This window comes from Entelurus aequoreus, unplaced genomic scaffold (genome assembly GCF_033978785.1).
Source record: "Entelurus aequoreus isolate RoL-2023_Sb unplaced genomic scaffold, RoL_Eaeq_v1.1 HiC_scaffold_53, whole genome shotgun sequence".
Classification (NCBI taxonomy): domain Eukaryota; kingdom Metazoa; phylum Chordata; class Actinopteri; order Syngnathiformes; family Syngnathidae; genus Entelurus; species Entelurus aequoreus.
In genome coordinates, this window is record NW_026907985.1 from 89445 (window position 1) to 111463 (window position 22019).

Consider the following 22019-nt stretch of genomic DNA (forward strand, 5'->3'; position numbering starts at 1 on the left):
GCGTCACTCTGGCGGGTTGTTGATTGGACCGTGCCATCCTAATTCCTGTCCCATTCCCCTAACCCTAATCCTAACCCTAACCATAACCCTCTACAAACCTAACCCTAACCCTAACCCTAACCCTAACCCTAACCCCTAACCCCTAACCCTAACCCTAACCCAACCCTAACCCTAACCCTAACCCTAACCCTAACCCTAACCAACCCTAACCCTAACCCTACCCTAACCCTAACCCTAACCCTAACCCTAACCCTAACCCTAACCCCTAACCCTAACCCTAACCCTAACCCTAACCCTAACCCTAACCCTAACCCTAACCCTAACCCTAACCCTAACCCCTAACCCTAACCCCTAACCCTAACCCTAACCCTAACCCTAACCCTAACCCTAACCCTAACCCTAACCCTAACCCTATCTCCAAATTGGGCACCAGACATCCGGGGGGCCTAAATGAGATGTAAGTGTCAGTCCGTTGGATTGTAGACGGACAGTGCACATCCCCTTCTCCTAACCCTAACCCTAACCCCTCCCCCAACCCTAACCCTAACCCCTCCCCCAACCCTAACCCTAACCCTAACCCCAACCCTAACCCTAACCCTAACCCTAAATCCTTACCATAAACCTAACCCTAAATCCTTACCATAAACCTAAACCTAACCCTAAACCTAACCCTACTAGGGTAGGGGCCTAAACCTAACCCCACTATGGTAGGTGCCTAAAAGCTAACCTTGTTATAACTTGTATCACAATTTTTTCAAGGAATAAGTATTAGGTTATAAAATATGTTGGGTCACAATTATGGGTCTAGGGATGAAGTTCTCTGCCACCTAATTATGTCTTTTCTATATTCCATGGGGATAGAGCATAATTTAAGGTGATTTATATTATATTTTAGTCATTATTTGTGCATTAGGCAGTGTTATTTTGATTGAGATGCAGTGCACTGTAGTAACTGGTTTTATCCACCAGATGGCACATGCATAATATACAGACAGGGCGCTTCAGGAACCTGTTTTTTTCCACTGAGTGTCATTAGACTACATTACCCATAATGCATGTCTCCTGCTTGACCAATCGGCAGCAGGCAGTTCTGGTCTCTCTTCCTGCCTCGAAGAAAAGTTTGTCATAAGCCTGGAGTGTTCGATGAAAGCAGATTCCCGACCTCTAGTAAGCTTTTTGAACTTTTTCTTTAGACTATTTTCTGTGACTTATCTCGCCTGATGAAGGTTTAATGCCGAAATGTTGCTAGGATTTGTCACAGTTGATATTTGCAAATAAATAGTGCTAGTTCGTTAGGGTTAGGGCTAGGGTTAGGGCTAGGGTTAGGGTTAGGGCTAGGGTTAGGGCTAACCCTAACCCTAGTTCGTTAGGGTTAGGGCTAGGGTTAGGGTTAGGGCTAGGGTTAGGGCTAACCCTAACCCTAGTTCGTTAGGGTTAGGGCTAGGGTTAGGGCTAGGGTTAGGGTTAGGGCTAGGGTTAGGGCTAACCATAACCCTAGTGCGTTAGGGTTAGGGCTAGGGTTAGGGCTAGGGTTAGGGCTAGGGTTAGGGTTAGGGCTAGGGTTAGGGCTAACCCTAACCCTAGTTCGTTAGGGTTAGGGCTAGGGCTAACCCTAACCCTAGTTCGTTAGGGTTAGGGCTAGGGCTAACCCTAACCCTAGTTCGTTAGGGTTAGGGCTAGGGTTAGGGCTAGGGTTAGGGTTAGGGCTAGGGTTAGGGCTAACCCTAACCCTAGTTCGTTAGGGTTAGGGCTAGGGTTAGGGCTAGGGTTAGGGCTAGGGTTAGGGCTAACCCTAACCCTAGTTCGTTAGGGTTAGGGCTAGGGTTAGGGCTAGGGTTAGGGCTAGGGCTAGGGTTAGGGTTAGGGCTAGGGTTAGGGCTAACCCTAACCCTAGTTCGTTAGGGTTAGGGCTAGGGCTAACCCTAACCCTAGTTCGTTAGTATACAAACATACGTTTGTATACTGACTAAAAAAACTATGCATACATATGTACACATATGTGTACATATACATATGTTTAAATATGTATATGTACACATATGTATACTTATGCACACACATTACTGTAGATGAAACTTAACATGTTCCTACCTTTAAGACCTGTGTTTCCAATCTGTCCGTCCGCTCTTATCATCCCAGGAATTCCTTGAGAACCAGGCAAACTATGTGGTCCTTGTGGAAGCGTTGATCCCGGAGGTCCAGGAGAGCTGGGGGGTCCCATGGCACAGCCCTTTTAGTGCTCACTGCTACTGCTGCCAGCCTCTCTGTCACAACAAAGAGATTAATTTAGAAACTGTATAATGTGGAGATTAAAAATATACTGTACATACATCTTATACACAATAACTCTAATTCCAGTAGTTCCTATAAAACCCTAACCATTCCCTCGCCACTACATCTCCACACATCTTCCAACATGTATGGTTTTGATTTGATTTTGGCTAACTGTCATTTATACTTTTGACAGATAGAACTGATACTTTACACATTAAATAGAGTTGTTGTTTACAATAACAAGCACATTATTATTTTGGGGGGGAAATTTGAGTGTGAAAGCTCACCTTGCAACATTCTTAGCACCACATCAATAACATGCTGGTCAGATGTATCTTTTCCCTGAAGAGAACAACAACATTGTGTAAAAGTGAAAACCTTTACATTTCCCGGACAGGAAGTGGACTCACCGGTGGACCCTCAATACCCGGCCTGCCAGGCACTCCTCTCATGCCGTTCAACCCCCGAGGACCAGGCAGTCCAGGGGGTCCTAGATCACCTGGCTTCCCAGTCTCCAGTTGGACCGTTATGTCCAAGGTCTCCCCTCACTCTGTGCTGCAAACACACAAATGTAGGCTGAATACAAGTGCATGAAGTGTATATTTACTTAACACATGATCATACACAACTCACCTGTCCTTTAGGGCCAGATTCTCCAGACATACCCTGTCACAAACAAACAACAAACAACTCACCTGTCCTTTAGGGCCAGGTTCTCCAGACATACCCTGTCACAAACAATCATGAGTTACTGATTTTAATGATTGTAGGCTCTGGTCCTTTAGGTTTGTTTTCCTCCGTTTAGTAAACACAGCACCAAGAAACGGTTGTGTTTCTACATGTAGAGTTCAACTATGAAAAAGTTTGAATGCAGCGTTAAAAGATTGTCCAACAATAGCCCGTACAAAAACCTGCAGAATGAGGGTTCCTACTAGTTGCGGGGAAAACAATACCGAAACACAATGACTCTCTTTTTTTTTTAAGTACTATTAATCTATAATCTATACAAGATTCCTTTCTGCTCAGCTATTCATTAAAACTAAACCAGGGATGTCCAAAACTTTACCACAAAGGGCCGCACACTGAAAAGTTATCGAATGTAGGGGCCATTTTGATATTTGTTGTTTTTAAAACCTTAAAGTCTTTCCTTGAGGATTGTTAAAAGTCCTAGGGACCCAAAAGGGGTCTCAGTCAAATAATATATTATTTGTCTTTGCTTTCAACATTTAAATATTAATAGGTCAACTTCAGAAAGTCCAAAATGACTGTTCTTACCTTTTCACCTTTCTCACCAGCCATCCCCTCCACACCAGGGTCTCCCTTCAAGCAGAAAACGGAATATTTGTTAGTGTTTCATGAAATATTGAAGGCTCCAATCATTCACAAACAAAAGTGATACTCACAATGTCTCCTTTGGGTCCACCTCTTCCTTGGAAGCCCTTTGAATGACAAGAGACAAACTTATACATGTATGACATGGTGGAGTTAAAAAATATACCGTAAATACATCTTATACACAATAACTAATTCCAGTACTTTCTATAAAACACTACCTTTAGGAGAAAGTGTAAGTATTGATGCCCTACTGTTTAGGACAGAAATACTTGTATAATTTACTTTAGACCTATAGAAGAACATATATGTATTGATGTACTACAGTACAAGGACAGAAACACTTATATAATATAATGTTGACCTTTAGGGAAAGTGTAAGTATTGATGGACAGAAACACTTATATACCGTATTTTCCGCACCATAAGCCGCCCCTTCAATGAATGGCATATTTCAAAACTGTGTTTACCTATAAGCCTCCCCGTGTTATTAGCCGCACCTACGCTGCGCTAAAGGGAACGTCAACAAAACAGTCAGATAGGTCAGTCAAACTTTAATAATATATTACAGACCAGCGTTCTAACAACTATGTTCAGTCCCAAAATGTAATGTGCAAATGTGCAATCACAAAAATAGTAACACTCAAAATAGTGCCGAGCAATAGCAACATCAATAACTCAACGTTGCTCGAACGTTAATGTCACACAACACACAAAATAAACATTTAAAGCTCACTTTCTGAAGTTATTACTCATCCACAAATCCCTCAAATTCTTCTTCTTCGGTGTGCTTCACTTGTTTTTTGGCACCATCTGTGATGTGGACGCGCATGCAGTCATAGATCAACAGGGACGGAGCTGCGTGAAAAAAGTCACTCGGTCTCTTCGCGTAAACGTCTATCAACCATCTTTTCTTCATCCATCCATCCCTTCCAGTTAGCTTTTATGATGACGCCGGCTGGAAAGTTCTCTTTTGGCAAGGTCTTCCTTTTGAATATCACCGTGGGTGGAAGTTTCTGGCCGTTAGCATGGCTAGCTAGAACCACAGTAAAAGACGACTTCTCATTCCCTGTGGTGTGAATATTCACCGTACGTGTTCCCGTTGTATACACAGTGCGGTTCACATGAATATCAAAAGTCAGTGGAACCTTGTACGCGTGTCTCTTAGTAGGAGACATTTTGTGGTCTTTACAGAAACACACAAATGAAATGAAACGTAATATCCGCACGCTTCTTCTTCTACGGGGGCGGATGCTCACCTTGGCGGTTGCTTACAGTAGAAGAAGAAGCGCTTCCTCTTCTATGGAGGCGGTTGCTTACCGTAGAAGAAGAAGCGCTTCCTCTTCTTCGGGGAAAAAAGATGGCGGCTGTTTACCGTAGTTGCGAGACCTAAACTTTATGAAAATAAATATTAATATTAATCCATATATAAAGCGCACCGGGTTATAAGCCGCACTGTCAGCTTTTGAGAAAATTTGTGGTTTTTAGGTGCGGCTTATGGTGCGGAAAATACGGTACAATCTTTACAAAAAAGTGTATGTATTGATGTACTGAAATACTTATATAGTATACTACCTTTAGGAGAAAGTGTAAGTACTGATGTGCAAGGACAGAATCACTTTTATAATATACTATCTTTAGAAGAAGTGTAAGTATTGATGTACTGAAATACTTACATAATATACTACCTTAAGGAGAAAGTGTAAGTATTGATGTACTACAGTGCAAGGACAGAAATACATATAATATACTACCTTTAGGAGAAAGTGCAAGTATTGAAGTACTGAAATAATTATATAATACACTATCTTTAGAGGAAAGTGTAAGTATTGATGTACTACAGTACAAGGACAGAAACACACAATTTAAGTAATGATGTACTACAATACAAGGAGAGAAATACTTATATAATCTTTAGAAGAAAGTTTATGTATTGATGTTCTACAGTACAACGACATAAATACTTACACATTGTATCTTTAGAAGAAACTAAGTATTGATATACTGAAATACTTATATAATGTACTATCTTTAGAAAAAAGTGTAGGTATTTATGTACTGAAGTACTTATATAGAAGAAAGTGTATGTATTGATGTACTGAAATACTTACATAATATACTACATTTAGGACAATTTAGTATTGATGTACAATACAAAGACGTATAATATACTATCTTTAGAAGAAAGTTTATGTATTGATATACTGCAATACTTATATAATATACTACTTTAGAAGAGTGTATTAACTACAGTACAAGGACATAATTACTTATATATTATACTATCTTTAGGAGAAAGTGTAAATACATACGTATATGCTATCTTTGGGAGTATTGATGTACTACAGTACAAGGATAGAAACACATACTATATTTCAAAGACAGTGTATGTATTGATGCACTACAGTACAAGGACAGAAATACGTATATAATATACCAAGTTTAAAAGACAGCATAATGGGTTAGGGTTAGGCCGCCGTGAGCAACGTGAGCTGAGACCGTCTCTACACAAGTCCCAGTATGTAATGTTATAAATGGCATCAACGCGCCAGTGACACAAGATTTGAAGTGGTTTACGCTATATATATCCACCTCTCTGCAATTGGTGAGATATATACTACTCACAAGGGTGATTTGGCTGAAGATAAGGTGCCTCGAACGCCGAGTGGCCCATTGTTCCCCTGCAACCATGCCACAGCGCGGATCAAAAGAATCTAAACGCGTCCGTGATCAATTGTCCTCTAGTGATTTGGACGAAAATACAACGTTTATTCCGGACGATCGAAAAATGTTGCAAGCTATGGTTGAAAAACTTGGAAAACTGGACATTTTGGATGAACTAAAAACTGACGTTTCAGAACTGTAAAAAATCAGTCGAGTACAATCACGCTGAAATGGTGGAGATAAAAAAGGAACAGATAACACTAAAAGTTGAGTTAACAAGCCTGAAACTCAAAACTACTAGACTGACTACGGAGAGCGAGAAATTAAAGGCGGTGTAGCTGCTGACAGAAGCACATTGTATTTATGTTATATCATTTCATAGTTAGTTAGAATAAATACATACAATGTATAAATATAAGTTCATATTTACATAAAATGTGATTAAAAATTTATTTTCTTTGGTAATTTCATGCAAGTATACGTTAACTTTATTTTTGTTACAAAACCCATGTAAATTGGAGAGGAACATATTTTTTGTTCCGGTTTGGTCACATTGTTGGGGGGACAATGAATATGTGACGGAATAAGGGAAGCAGCATGAGACAGCAAGCATTTGATGAAAGAAGTTAATGGAGGGAAACTTTATTCCCTCAGAGTTTGTGAGGCCAATGAGGTAAGTTTCTTTCTGATATGTATGTGAAATCAATGTGTTTTATGTTATTGGATGTCAGACTAATTGTAAGTTCTGTTTTTCTTATTTATTAGTTCTGACGGCATTATTTTTGGCATTGTGTTGGCATCGTTGTTACGAGAAGAAGGCGTGGCTGAAAATAAACGTCTGAGAAAAATGAACAACTTGAGCCTTGATTAAGACCTCGGAGGGAGTAACAGGCGGACTTGTTAGAACTCCGCTGCAGGAGCATGCGAGACAAGTTGCTGATCATGAAGATGTAGGAGAAACTTACAGCATCACGGAGAACCTCGTCAGAGCCTTTCTGCAGGAGCAACTCGGCATCTCGGAGGAAGAAGTCAAGAGGATCCAAATGGAACGAGCAAACAGGATTGTCAAACGCAAGGAGGATGCTAGACCGAGACCTATGCTTGTAAAGTTTACTAACTCCAAATGCAAAGATGGAGTGCTTGCTCTCTCCAGAAGACTGAAAGTTACTACATTCTTCATGACCAGCCAATACCCAATCCAGGTGGTGGAGAAACCACGTAAGTTAATTCCAATTATGAAGTCCTTTAGGCAGAAAGGACAACAAGCTCGTCTTGTTTTCCATAAACTGTACGTTAACGGTGAGCTGTACAGAAGCATGTGAGGAACAATAATGTAGAGCAGTGATTGCGTCATCGCGACATCGCCGTGGTGACAACTTGACGGATAAGAATTGACATTTTGTTTTGGAGCTTTTTAGTTTATTCTTGGACTGGACAATATAGATAGATGTTGGGAATTGGTCAGCGAATAATATATGTTGGGGTGTACGTGTTTGTTTGTCTTGTATGCTGTGGTGTGAATGGTGTGTCTGTGGCTTTATTAGAGGGGATCTTGGTTTCCTGGTAAATAGCAGGTGATGCTGCAGTTTTTAGTTACAAGATTTTCATGTCTATGAAACTTATGGTGTTAAGACATTCAATAAAATATATAATGAATTTACTCAGGTCATGTGGTTTATAGGAACGATAATGAAGTTGGAATAATTAGTTATAATTGCAATGGTCTTGCAGACAACAGAAAAAGAAAACTTATATTTATGTGGCTGAAGGAAAAAAAACAAGTTGTTTTTTTTTTTTTTTTTTTTTTTGTCCTGGCCAGCTTCTCAGGCAAATCATATAGTAGATGTAGATGATCATATAGTAGATGTAGATGATCATATAGTAGATGTAGATGATCATATAGTAGATGTAGATGATCATATAGTAGATGTAGATGATCATATAGTAGATGTAGATGATCATATAGTAGATGTAGATGATCATATAGTAGATGTAGATGATCATATCGGCTATTCACATTGACTTTACAAAAGAGAAGTGTAGGATACTTCTCTTGTTGCCTTATTTGTATTTGACTTTATTAAATGTATTTATATTATCATTTGGTGCAGCCGGGCCGGAGCAGGAGGGGATAGAAAGAGAAAAAGGAAGACAGAGGGGGGAATTGTGGGGACAAGAGGGGGATTAGACAGAGAGACAAAAACAACAACAGCAAACACAACAACAACAACAGAGCAACATCAGCAAATAGGACATGTACAAATATGATGGTAAAAGTAATAGCAAATTGTTCCAAAGACGTATTAAAACACTGAGTGGTACACAAGTGTCCTGTTGGACAAAAAGCATGCACTGTATCAAAATAAATTGTATCCGTTTTTAAAAGTGATGCCCTCCCATTTTCCTTATGTAGAGAGTCTGCTGGGAAACATGGCGGGCTTCATTAAGGAAACAATCCACTCATGAAACATGGCGGGCTTCATTAAGGAAACAATCCACTCATGAAACATGGCGGGCTTCATAAAGGAAACAATCCACTCATGAAACATGGCGGCCTTCATAAAGGAAACAATCCACTCATGAAACATGGCGGGCTTCATAAAGGAAACAATCCACTCATGAAACATGGCGGGCTTCATAAAGGAAACAATCCACTCATGAAACATGGCGGGCTTCATAAAGGAAACAATCCACTCATGAAACATGGCGGGCTTCATAAAGGAAACAATCCACTCATGAAACATGGCGGGCTTCATAAAGGAAACAATCCACTCATGAAACATGGCGGGCTTCATAAAGAAAACAATCCACTCATGAAACATGGCGGGCTTCATAAAGGAAACAATCCACTCATGAAACATGGCGGGCTTCATAAAGGAAACAATCCACTCATGAAACATGGCGGGCTTCATAAAGGAAACAATCCCACTCATGAAACATGGCGGGCTTCATAAAGGAAACAATCCACTCATGAAACATGGCGGGCTTCATAAAGGAAACAATCCACTCATGAAACATGGCGGGCTTCATAAAGGAAACAATCCACTCATGAAACATGGCGGGCTTCATAAAGGAAACAATCCACTCATGAAACATGGCGGGCTTCATAAAGGAAACAATCCACTCATGGTGGTGTTTTCAATTTCATGTGCCAGAAAAAAGAGATGACATTTTGCAGCAGATAATATGAATAAACTCTAATATTGTAATGGATGGAAAGCCTTTCTTTTGGAAAAATATGTTTGAAAGAGGAATCATTTTTGTCAATATTATCATCAATGAGAACGGTAAGATTATGAAGTATGATGAATGATATATTTGTCAATGATATCATCAATGAGAATGGTAAGATGATGAAGTATGATGAATTTACAACTACCGTATTTTTCGGACTATAAGTCGCAGTTTTTTTCATAGTTTGGCCAGTGCGATTTATATATGTTTTTTTCCTTCTTTATTATGCATTTTCGGCAGGTGCGACTTATACTTCGGTGCGATTTATACTCCGAAAAATATGGTATGTATGGTGATGCTTGTTCAAGCTTTTCTTTTAATCAACTAACTGGAGTAATTGGGAAAAGATGGAAACAAATAATTAATTATGGAACTACTAAATTATTAGTTTGTAAACCTCTAATAAGAAATTCTAGTTGGCAAAAAGGAACTAAAATAAATAGAAAAATATATATTTTTTTTTAATAGAGAAATCTTTGAAGGCTGCCTCATATAACTCATGGAAAATGGGAGGACTTTTTTGACTGATGCCATATTCAAATTAATCTACAAAACTACTATCCATGTGCAAAATCGTTATTTTCAAATTAATATTATTTTTAACTTCTTACCCATGAGAAAAATGTTAAAACTATGGAATGCGACAGAGTCGGATGATTGCCGATTTTGTTGTCAGGAGTCTGAATCCACCCTGCATTTGTTTTGGTATTGTCATATTGTGTCTTCCTTTTGTCATATTGTGTCTTTGTTTTGTCATATTGTGTCTTCCTTTTGGGTGGAAGTAGAAAAAATGTGTTTAAGGATTGGTTTGTTTATGAAGCTTGATGTGGTTTGTTATTTTAGGAGAGATCATTGACAGTCATGACTTAGTCAATTTAATTATAGTACTCGGTAAAAGATTTATTTTTAAGGCCAAAAACAGATATTCACTTAGTATTATTCTCTTTAAAACATGTATTCAGTATTTCTTAACTTTAAGAAAGTTACATGGTTGAAACCGATAATGAGGCCAAAAAACATTAAAAAAAAGATGGGAAGTCCTCAAATGCTTATTTTGAAAATGTAATTTTGTTTACAGATATATGCAATGTGTTGTTGTGTTTCCTCATTTGAGTGGACATAAATGAAGGTGTGTGTTACTGAGTCCCACCTGGACATAATCTGAACTGTAAATAAATGCTTATTTTGAAAATGTAATTTTGTTTATAGATTATATGCAATCGGTTGTTGTGCGACCTGGACATAATCTGGACTGGACCTGGTTTTAAGAACCCTTTAAACAATCTAATTTCATTGGCAACCAGGTCTGGTAAAGAGAAGATCCTTTTTTTTTACATTAATAAAATAAAATAAGATAAATATATTAAAAACATTTTCTTGAATAAAAAAGAAAGTAAAACAATATAAAAACAGTTACAGATAAACTAGTAATGAATGAAAATGAGTCAAATTAACTGTTAAAGGTTAGTACTATTAGTGGAGCAGCAGCACGCACAATCATGTGTGCTTACGGACTGTATCCCTTGCAGACTGTATTGATATATATTGTAGGAAGCAGAATATTAATAACAGAAAGAAACAACCCTTTTGTGTGAATGAGTGTAAATGGGGGAGGGAGATTTTGTGGGTTGGTGCACTAATTGTAAGTGTATCTTGTGTTTTTTATGATTTAATAAAAAATAAAGACAGCATAATGATGTACTACAAGGACAGAAACACATGTTATACTATCTTTAGAAGAAATTGTAAGTATTGCTAAATACTTATATAATATACTATCTTCAGAATAAATTCAAAGTACTGAAGCACTACAAAGACAGAACTATATCATCTTGCTTGAATGTATGACTTGTATTTAACTCCTGGGTAAACACTGCCCCCTGGTGGACTCTTTCACCACATACCTTGTCTCCTTTGGTTCCACTCAGACCTTGAGCACCTGGAACACCCATCGGTCCTCTCTCTCCTTTGCTTCCCTGTCATATATGAGAACAATGAATAAGTATTGTACTTTCAACACAATGTATTGCAAAAAACTTACAGCCTCTTTGACTATTCCTTGTGGAGCCACTGGACCGCGCTGACCTCGGTCTCCCTGCAGTTACACATATGAGGTGAGTATCTGGAGTCAAGTGTTATTGACAAAAGTATTTACCTCCGGATATGCCGGCATGACCTCTGGGACCAGGCTCACCCTAGCAAGAGAAAAAGTGGTTAAAAGTGAAGTGCATAATGTAGAAAGTTTGATTTAATAGTGCTTACTTGAACTCCAGGTCCACCTTTGGCCCCTGGACTACCAGGTAATCCCTAGAGAGAGAAACGCAGCACAATCATACACATGTACTAGTACATAGTCTTTATTTAGGACCACATGTTACAGTGCATTTGAATGTATAATCACCTCATGATAGTATTACACAATTCCCTAAGCCAGTGATTCTCTAACTGTGGTACAACAAAGAATGACATAAATATGCAAACACAGGGTTACTGTTCAAACTGTGGGCAAAAATATTCAATGAATACTTATGGCCACTACACAACTGTATTTCAATGTTGGTCATTATGGTGGTACTTGGAGAGCAAAGTTGTTTTTCCTGAAGTGGTACTTGGAGAACAAGCTTTACATGTTTGCTTTTAAAGTCATAAGTCAGGGGAACAAGCATTTCAACAAAAAAATTATTGGAATATAAATGTTGACACACGGGTGTCTAAACTTTTTCACCAAAAAGTCAAAGTATGCGGGCACCGTTTTGATATTTTTTTTTTTTGTAAAAAAAATACTCAACAGACATTAAAGACCAAACTTACACAAACACATACACCTGCTGTCATGCACATTGTGTCCAATCAGAAGCCTGACAAATGGTGGCATTAAACCTCTTATTATTTGTATTGTGAAATACTAGACGCACAATGACATGTACATTATCTTTAAACCCAGCCTGCACGTACACAGAGCCCTGGGAACATTATTAAAGAGCGAATGATAGAATTATAACATGTTCAGCAACATGGTGATGTATTACATGTGCAGTGAAGTCCACATTATTTATCAAATCAGCACGCACTAAGGAAACCATTTTGCATGTTTAAGGGAATTATAAAGCATTTAATCATGGATATAATGATATGGTATATGTGTAATGAAGTGTATATTGTCTTTAACATCAGTACACACTACAAGGATGACGTTACATTGTTTTTTTGTTGTTGCTTGGTCGCTCTTTAAGTGCATGCACGGTCGCGCCCGGCTCAATCTACAATAATGGTAGCAAGACACGCAAGTTAACTTCATGACTTGTCGTTAAACAAGGACTAAAAACATAAGATAATGTTGCACCTTTCTTATGACACAGAGCAAAAAGTCTTGCTTGTCAAAGTTGTGCCATCAGGTGGAGGTTCCACAGCCATCATATCCAAAACAGTGTCGCAAAGCCCATTTTAATGTGTCTTTTTTGAATTCATGTTGAGTGAAAATAGCAGCACATTTACGTTCAAACATACAATAAATCATCTTATAGTGTGTTTAAAGGCAGCAAGGCAGTGTTGTTGAGCTTGGAAATGACACAACCGTGACGTCATCACAAGTTGTGCCGTGTACACGCATACGCTCAGCGGAGAGTTTTGGAACTCTTTGACCTGCGCTTGCAAAAGTCTGCATTTTTAAAGAGGACAAGAGGCCTAAACACAGAGTTTATTTATTATGTGTTTATTAGGTATCTCTGTTCAAGTGGACATGGCCTTAGTGTCAGCTTTGTGTTATGGATGACAAAGTGTACCAAAGTATTACAGTAAAAAAATAGAACATAAGTGGTTCAACATAGCACATTTTGGTGTCTATATTTTTCACATTTACTAATAGGGTGTCCAGAGCCGCAACGGTCGGCAAAATGGACTTACACAAAATATTCAATATGAACAGTCCTGCAATGCGTTCACTTGTGGAAATGTCTAAACATAAAAGCTAAATGTCCTTCAATAAGCACACAAGTCTGGCTGGGTAATATGGCCCAAAACTGATAGCATTTATGCATTTATAGTCTGAATGGCGATATATGCTATATGTTGGTACCTGAAACAAAAGGTGCAAGGTGCTTGAGGCCGCTGACCTACCTATCTCTATTGCAGCGGCCGTTTGCGATGCGTATCGTTGCTTACTGTGCGTGGGGTTATTTTTGGAGCAATTGAAAAGCAGAGACTTGGAAATTCACAAATCTAAGCTGAAGAAGTAGAATAAATCAACATGCAATAAGCTTCCATAAAATCTTTTTGTGAGGCTGCCGGCGCCGCCTCGGACAAACAAAACAAACATTGTAACATTTCATCCGGAAAAAAGTCCATGGCTATGGTCCGATAGTTTTATACTAATGCTAAATGATTCACTGCAAAACTCTCTTTGAAAATTCAACAAAATATGGAAGTTACAGCTATTTTTAATTGTAACGTCGGTACTTGGTTCATTAAATAAAAAATAACCTATCAAGTTTTAAAATATTGCATGAAGTGATTTTCTTTAAGTTACTTACTTTTTATTCATGCATTTATTATGTTTTGAAGCTCACTTTCCAAAAAGTAGGTCATTTATTTTCTTAGTCTTAAAAAGCGACAAGTTTTGAGCTTCAAAAATGCCTAGCTCCTTTAATATCATTATGGTTCAAATACCATTGAAACACTGTTTCCCTTTGCACTAGTGTCATTTTTTTAAAGATATTTAGCATTTTAAATTTTGAGAGTGCTCATATTAATTTTTGCTGTATGTAGTAACCAAACGTGTTGCTTATAAAGTCATTAATTAGCAGTTTTTGTTATTTTTTTCATTAACGCTAGGTTTATAGCCTGAAGGCTGCTGGCTATTCAGTTTGAAACTACTCTTCAGCTGCTATACGACACACGGGCTATGGGGAGAGACATTTTCAAGCCAAGGACTAGCTAAACATTTGCAGGCATGTGAGCACACTTTAAAAAAAAAGAGAAAGGCTGACAAAAAAATGTAAGAATAAATTTCCTGCAATGGGGTACCCCGCCTTCCTTCCGCCCGATTGTAGCTGAGATAGGCTCCAGCGCCCCCCGCGACCCCGAAGGGAACAAGCGGTAGAAAATGGATGGATGGATGGGGTACACATCTACACTATTTTTTTTGAACAACAAACATGTCCACAATGTACATAAAAGGGGGCGGCATGGCGTAGTGGGTAGAGCGCCCGTGTCAGAAACCTGAGGGTTGCAGGTTCGCTCCCCGCCTCTTACCATGCCGTTGTGTCCTTGGGCAGGACACTTCACCCTTGCCCCCGGTGCCGCTCACACTGGTGAATGAATGATGAATGAATGAATGATAGGTGGTGGTCGGAGGGGCCGTAGGCGCAAATTGGCAGCCACGCTTCCGTCAGTCTACCCCAGGGCAGCTGTGGCTACGAAAGTAGCTTACCACCACCAGGTGTGAATGCATGATGGGTTATTAACATGTAAAGCGGCTTTGGGTACTTAGAAAAGCGCTATATAAATCCCAGGTATTATTAAAAGTCAAGGCACTTTCAACATATTTTTTACACATCAGGTTGAGCAAATTATGACTTTAACAAAACATGTCAAGGAAAGAAAATAAAAGCAAATACAAAGACAGTGTTAAAAATAATAAAACAACATGGTAAAATACAAAATTCAAAGAGAAAAAAAGGGCTACATTCAACCCCTAACCCTTTAAATGTTTTTAATAAAGATATCAATTTAAGGTATTTGGTACTTTTAATCATTTTCCAAGATTTAATTGGTAATTTCAAACCATTAAGCCAATTAAAACATGTAGGTTTTAACTTCAGAAATCGACATGTATGTATAAAAATTGTTGCTTGCAGCATAATAGTGTTGACAAACATGTCTAAGGGTGTGGTGATGTCCCCATTCACAATAAGAGATCAAATTTGACATATATATAAATGATAGTAACATATAAATGTTTGTCAACATTATTATGCTGCAAGCAAAAATGTGTATACATAAATAATGATTTCTGAAAGAAAAAACATTTTCTAATTGGCTTTCAAATTATCAATTAAATCTGGGAAAATGGTTAAAAGTACAAAAACCCTTAAATAGATATTTTTATTAAAAAGTTTTCAAGTGACTTAATTTAACCCTTTTTTTTAAATTGTATCATATTTTTTATTATTTTTAATACTCTTTGTATTTGCTTTTATTTTCTTTCCTTGACATGGATGTGTAAAATTGTTGAATATAAAAAACAATTTGACAAGGGTTAGGGTTAGGGTGATAATATATATAGTTCTGATGTTGTGACCTCTGTTTATAATAAACCTTTTCGCTGGTTACTAATAAACATACTTGCCAACCTTGAGACCTCCGATTTCGGGAGGTGGGGGCGTAGGGGGTGTGGGCGTGGTTAAGAGGGGAGGAGTATATTTACAGCTAGAATTCATCAAGTCAAGTATTTCATATATATATATATATATACAGTATACATGTATATATATATATATATATGAAATACTTGACTTTCAGTGAATTCTAGCTATATATATATATATATATATATATATATACATATATATATATATATATATATATATATATATATATATATATACATACATATATATATATATATATATATATATATATATATATATATATATATATATATATATATATATATATATATATATATATATATATATATATATATATATATATATATATATATATTAGGGCTGTCAAAATTATCGCGTTAACGGCGTTAATTAATTTTTGGAATTAATTACGTTAAATTTTTTAACGTAATTAACGCATGCGCAGAATCCCTCCACCCATACTTCCCATAATTCCTCCCGACACTGAACGGAGCAGCAACATGGAGCAAGACGAACAGGTTGGCCCTCTGGAGGGATTTAAGTTTAAGAAGAACAAAGATGGAACAATAAATAAACAGACAGTCATTTGTACGCACTGCAACAGAGAGTTTCAGTTTCACCGAACCTGTTCAAGCCTTAAATACCATCTCAACGCTAAACATGCATTTGTGGGGGCTTCCAGTGCTACACCTGGCTTGCGTCAGACAACCCTGAGTGAACGCAGACCAGTAAGCAAGTCCAACTCGGATAAATTAACTAACACAATTGCCAAATGGGTCGCAAAGGACTGTAGACCGATTTGCATTGTTGAAGATAAGGGCTTCGCTGATGTTTTGAAAGTGGCGTCCCTCGATACATCCTACAAGCCACCATGCAGAGGCACAATAATGAAAAGTATCCACGCACTCTATGAAACAGAAAAGGGGAAAAAAGAGGCGGCTTTAGCTCAAGCGGAATATGTCGCCCTGACAGGAGACCACTGGACGTCAGTGAGTAACACAAATTACTTGGGAGTAACTGCACATTTAATAACTAAAGCATGGGAATTGCAGTCCTTTGCGCTAACTATAATGAAAACGGAAGAACGCCACTTTGCAGAGGCATGTGCAGAACAGTTTCAAACTGTGGCATGCAAGTGGGAAATTGAAAGAAAAGTTACAACCATTGGGACTGACAGTGCACGCAATATGATTGCTGCGGCTCGTATTCTACCATACGAGCATATGCCCTGTATCGCGCACGTCATACAGAGAAGCATCACTGTGAGTCTCGCTGACAGCGGATTTGTTCCTGCATTAGCCAAGTGTCGCAAGATTGTGGGACATTTTAAACACAGCCCGGCAAACTTAACGGAGCTGAATGCAGAGCAGGTGAAACTCGGACAGCAGCAGGAGCCACTGATCCAAGACGTTCCAACGCGGTGGAATTCCACACTTGAAATGGTCAAACGCATCATCCCCAATCAAGCAGCAATAAAAGCAACCCTGGATCAACAGCAGCATAATCTCGTCATGCTGACGCCAGCAGAATGGGATAAACTCCAGAGACTGGAGACCCTTCTAGAGCCCTGCCGGTAAGCCTTCCATCATATAATGTGGAAATTCATTGTAGGCTGAAATTAAATTATTAAACCAAACGTTAATCTACTATTAAATGTAACAACTTGCATTCAAGTAATTTACTTGAGTCTTTCTCCTTCTCTCTCTCTCTCTCTCTCTGTGTGTGTGTGTGTGTGTGTGTGTGTGTGTGTGTGTGTGTGTGTGTGTGTGTGTGTGTGTGTGTGTGTGTGTGTCTGTCTCTGTGTGTGTGTGTGTCTGTCTGTGTGTGTGTGTGTGTGTATCTGTCTGTGTGTGTGTGTGTGTGTCTGTCTGTGGCTGTGTGTGTGTGTGTGTGTGTCTGTCTGTCTGTGTGTGTGTGTGTGTGTGTGTATCTGTCTGTGGCTGTGTGTGTGTGTGTGTGTGTGTATCTGTCTGTCTGTCTGTGTGTGTGTGTGTGTGTGTGTGTGTGTCTGTCTCTGTGTGTCTGTCTGTCTCTGTGTGTGTGTGTGTGTGTGTGTGTGTGTGTGTGTGTGTGTGTGTATCTGTCTCTGTGTCTGTGTGTGTGTGTGTGTGTGTGTGTGTGTGTATCTGTCTCTGTGTCTCTCTCTCTGTGTGTGTGTGTGTGTGTGTGTTTTCCACTGCAGGTATGTGACTCAGATCCTGGGTGGGGAGGCCTACGTCTCCTGCTCAGTGGTACTACCTGCCCTCTGCCACTTACACCGTGTAATGGAAACTTCTGATGAGGACCCTGCATACATGATTAGATTTAAGACCAAATTCAAAGACGACCTAGGCTCCCGCCAAGAACACACCAACAATGCATGGCTCAAGATTGCAACCGCACTGGACCCACGTTTTAAGGACTTGAAAAGTGTGCCCAAGGCAGACAGAGAGGAGGTGTGGACCAAACTTGGAGGCCTTCTGCGTGAATCACCTGGAAGACCTTCACACACTACTGAAGATGGGCCACCCAAGAAGAAAATGAACCTTCTTCTACAGCTGGGCTCAGATTCAGAATCAGATGAAGAGGTACAGCCTGACAGAGCCTTACACAGGTACAGAGCAGAGCCCACCATTGAAATGACGGACTGTCCCTTGCAGTGGTGGTCATCTCATGCAGGAGCCCATGACAAGCTGGCTCCGTTGGCTCGGAAATATCTAGCCACTCCTGCATCCTCAGTTCCCTGTGAAAGACTCTTCTCACTTGCCGGTCACATTGTGCAAAAGAAGCGGTCAGCTTTACTCTCAGAAAATGTGGACAAATTGGTTTGCCTCAGTAACTGGCTAAAGGATGAATAGAGAAGCGGGCCACATGTAATTGTGTAGGCCATGTTCTTTTGGTTTGATAAAAAAGAGAAATCTCTTTGTTTTTCCTTTGTTGAAGAGAAATGGCCAAGATGGCTAGTGTGTTACAGAAGGAGACACCATCCTATTTTGTTTTACTATTTCAGTTTCATTTAAATAAGAGACGCCATCCTATTTTGTTTTCCTATTTTGACGAGGAAATGTCATTGTAAAAAACAGGATGTTATTAAAATAAACATGCATACATATGTTAAATGCACATGTCTTCTGTCATTTATCTTTCAATTCCCACAAAAATATACAGTTAATGGCATATTTTGGACATAGTTCGAATGGTGATTAATCATGATTAATTAATTTTTAAGCTGTGATTAATCTGATTAAAAATTTTAATCATTTGACAGCCCTAATATATATATATATATATATATATATATATTTATTTATTTTAATTTTTTTACTTTTTTTTTTATTATATATATATTATATATATATTATATATAAATAAAAGAAATACTTCAATTTCAGTGTTCATTTATTTACACGTATACACACACATAATACTCATCTACTCCTTGAAAGTACAATGCTTTGCAGCCAGTAGCACAGCCTTTGAAGGAGCACAGGTGTGGGCAGCATCTGTGAAATGTATTTTGCAGGAAAGGAGTGAGTTAAGGGTTGAATTGTCCATCCTCGTTCTATTGTCTGTCACTATTTTTAAAAGTAGAAATAACACTAATTTCACTGTGTAACGTTGTTGTTTTTTTAAATCATGTGTTATTAAATTAATTATTAGTTTAATTCAAATGAAAACTTTGAACGTTATCCTTTATGCTTTCATGCTATTTACATACAGATATATATGCTGTTAAATGTAAATTTAGCACATTTAAACGATCAACTACAAGTTAGCGCAACAGTCTGACGTCACCTGGTATGCCCATTGGCGCCACCTTGTGGTGCAGATAGCGCACGACGCTTCAGAGTTCACGGGGAGGTCCTGTCCTGCTGAAAGCCATCCAGCCGTAGATGTTATAGACTTCGACTTCCTTTTTATTGTCATTCAAATGTGAACTTTACAGTACAGATAAGAACATCATTTTGTTACATAAGCTCATGGTAGTGCAGGATAAAAGAAGCAATAAGGTGCATATATAAATAAATAAATAGGTTACTGTACAGATAAATATATTGCACTTTTTCACATGCATCCACGTTTATGGATGTATGTTATATTGTCTTTTTTTCACGTTTTATAACGTGATTGGGCAGGCACGCTGTTTATATAGTGGGAAAGCGGACATGAAAACAGACTGTCCTCACTCAGGTCCGCATGGAGCTGGAAGGGGCGTGGCCTCCAGCTCCGCCTGAAAATCGGGAGATTTTCGGGAGAAAATTTGTACCGGGAGGTTTTTTGATTGATTGAGACTTTTATTAGTAGGTTGCACAGTGAAGTACATATTCCGTACAATTGACCACTAAATGGTAACACCCCAATAAGTTTTTCAACTTGTTTAAGTCGGGGTCCACTTAAATTGATTGATGATACAGATATATACTATCATATATACTATCATCATAATACAGTCATCACACAAGATAATCACATTGAATTAAGGTTTTCGGAAGAGGCGCTGAATTTCGGGAGTCTCCCGGAAAATCCGGGAGGGTTGGCAAGAATGCTAATAAATAGTCGAAAACTTCACGATAGTAATTATACATCAAGGGCCGGGGTCCGCGCATGCGCGAAGACAACGTCACTTTTTGACGGCATTCCGTGACGTCACGTTTTCTTATTTTAGAATATTTTATGAATGTTATCTAAAAACTAGCTTACCTAAAAGTAAAGGAGAACAAGAATATAAATATGAAGGGGGAATATTAAAACAATTATTGAATAATTATAATGCAATAGTAATCGTCCAAATATGATTAGCAGTTTGACGCGAACATCAATGTTTAAAACGCGAGATTTTAGCTGTTGTGCTAAGTCGCTACAAGGAGAGATAGAGGTTATACATGTAAATAAAGCTATAGTCACTCACCAATCTCCAAACCAAAACATTGCATCACTCGGGAGTAGAGAAGCAAGTAGGACCCGCCATTTTCATTCGAAATGTTTGGTAGTTGTTCCACGCATGCGCGGAGAGGACGTCACTTCCGTCAAATTGTGTTTGTTTACTTAACATATTTTCATATATATTTATTTTATATGTATACATTCAAGCGGTAGAAATGGATGGATGGAATATTCAATGTTTCTTGTTCTGTTATTATTGTTTCAGCAGGCATGTTGCAATAGCAGCTTGGGGCCACAGAGGGTCGCCGTGTTGGCTTTTGATTTACACTTTTGTTTTTGGTAAAACTTCTATTTTGAAGTCCAACACAGTGAATTACGGAGACCCTACCCCCTGGTTTATAGCTATCCGCACCTAGCCATTTACATGACCTTTATTCGACGAAGGACAATTTCTCCTACCTGTCGTGCTAGTCTACGAGTCAAGCCTGATGAAGGTTTTCTACCGAAACATTGCCAACTGACTTGTCGCATGTAAATAAACATTTCCTTCCTAGTTATTTTTTCAATAACTACTTACTAGTGATGGGTCCGGCAATACCGATGCATCGGCGCATGCGTCGAGCTCATAGAGCAAAACCCTGTGTCGGTGCGCGTACCGCTTTTAGGAAGTCACGTGACCGATCATGAGCTGTTTTGGTCATGTGACCGATAGGCGAACTGTGTCGCACTGACGCCTCCTCTGTGCCCTGTGAGCGGCTCTTTTCTACAGCCGGAGAAATAATAACTAAGAAGAGAAATCGTCTAAAATTGAATACGTTGAAAAAACTGTTTTTTTTTTAAATAAAAATGTGTAAAAAATAATAATAATAATTTCCCAGTCCACAAGCATCCTCATTCACAACACGTTCTCTTAGATGTCCATCATGTTCACATTTTTTATTGACTGTATCTAAAAAAGATAAAAAATATATTTTTATTTAAATGAAGTTATGAAATAATCCTAAATGAAATACAATGACTTGGTTTATATTATTGTATATACTAGGTCATAAAATCAGTATCAGTTGAGTCGGTCCATATGTTGCCTGTAGGGATTTTTAATGTCCAGCAGATGGCAGTATTTAGTGACACAGTATCGACACAGTATCAATACAGTTTTAGAATGTAGTGATGGGTCCGGCAACACCGATGCATCGGCGCATGCATCGACCTCATAGAGCAATACCCTGTGTCGGTGCGCGTACCACTTTTAGAAAGTCACGTGACCGATCATGAGCTGTTTTG

The 22019-nt window shown here is 38.6% G+C and overlaps 1 protein-coding gene across 4 annotated transcripts; it reads right to left on the reverse strand.

Moving 5' to 3' along the window:
- Positions 1–685: 685 nt before the first annotated feature.
- LOC133645419 (collagen alpha-2(IX) chain-like) lies at positions 686–20832 on the reverse strand. Of its 4 annotated transcripts, XM_062040244.1 has the most exons (12): positions 20761–20832; positions 11767–11811; positions 11660–11699; positions 11546–11599; positions 11409–11480; positions 3678–3713; positions 3550–3594; positions 2908–3002; positions 2685–2829; positions 2562–2616; positions 2092–2264; positions 686–1103 (listed from the first exon to the last, which is right to left on the reverse strand). In XM_062040244.1, the coding sequence occupies exons 1-9, from the start codon at positions 20778–20780 to the stop codon at positions 2820–2822; spliced, it is 417 nt and encodes a 138-aa protein (XP_061896228.1). In that variant the 5' UTR covers positions 20781–20832; the 3' UTR covers positions 686–1103; positions 2092–2264; positions 2562–2616; positions 2685–2819. The 4 variants fall into 4 exon arrangements, with proteins under 4 accessions (XP_061896228.1, XP_061896230.1, XP_061896226.1 ...); XM_062040246.1 differs by lacking the exon at positions 686–1103 and having other exon boundaries at positions 1864–2264; positions 2970–3002; XM_062040242.1 differs by lacking the exon at positions 686–1103 and having other exon boundaries at positions 1864–2264.
- Between the last annotated feature and the right edge of the window lie 1187 nt (positions 20833–22019).

What these genes read in the sequence shown, in the direction of transcription:
- LOC133645419 (XM_062040244.1), bottom strand. Translation starts at nt 20,780, where the DNA reads ATGTTTTGGTTTGGAGATTG. An exon ending in GTGGACCCAAAGGAGACATT is followed by an intron (nt 3,595 to 3,677) that starts GTGAGTATCACT and finishes TTCTGCTTGAAG; the next exon opens with GGAGACCCTGGTGTGGAGGG. An exon ending in CTGGTGAGAAAGGTGAAAAG is followed by an intron (nt 3,003 to 3,549) that starts GTAAGAACAGTC and finishes TGTTTGTGACAG; the next exon opens with GGTATGTCTGGAGAACCTGG.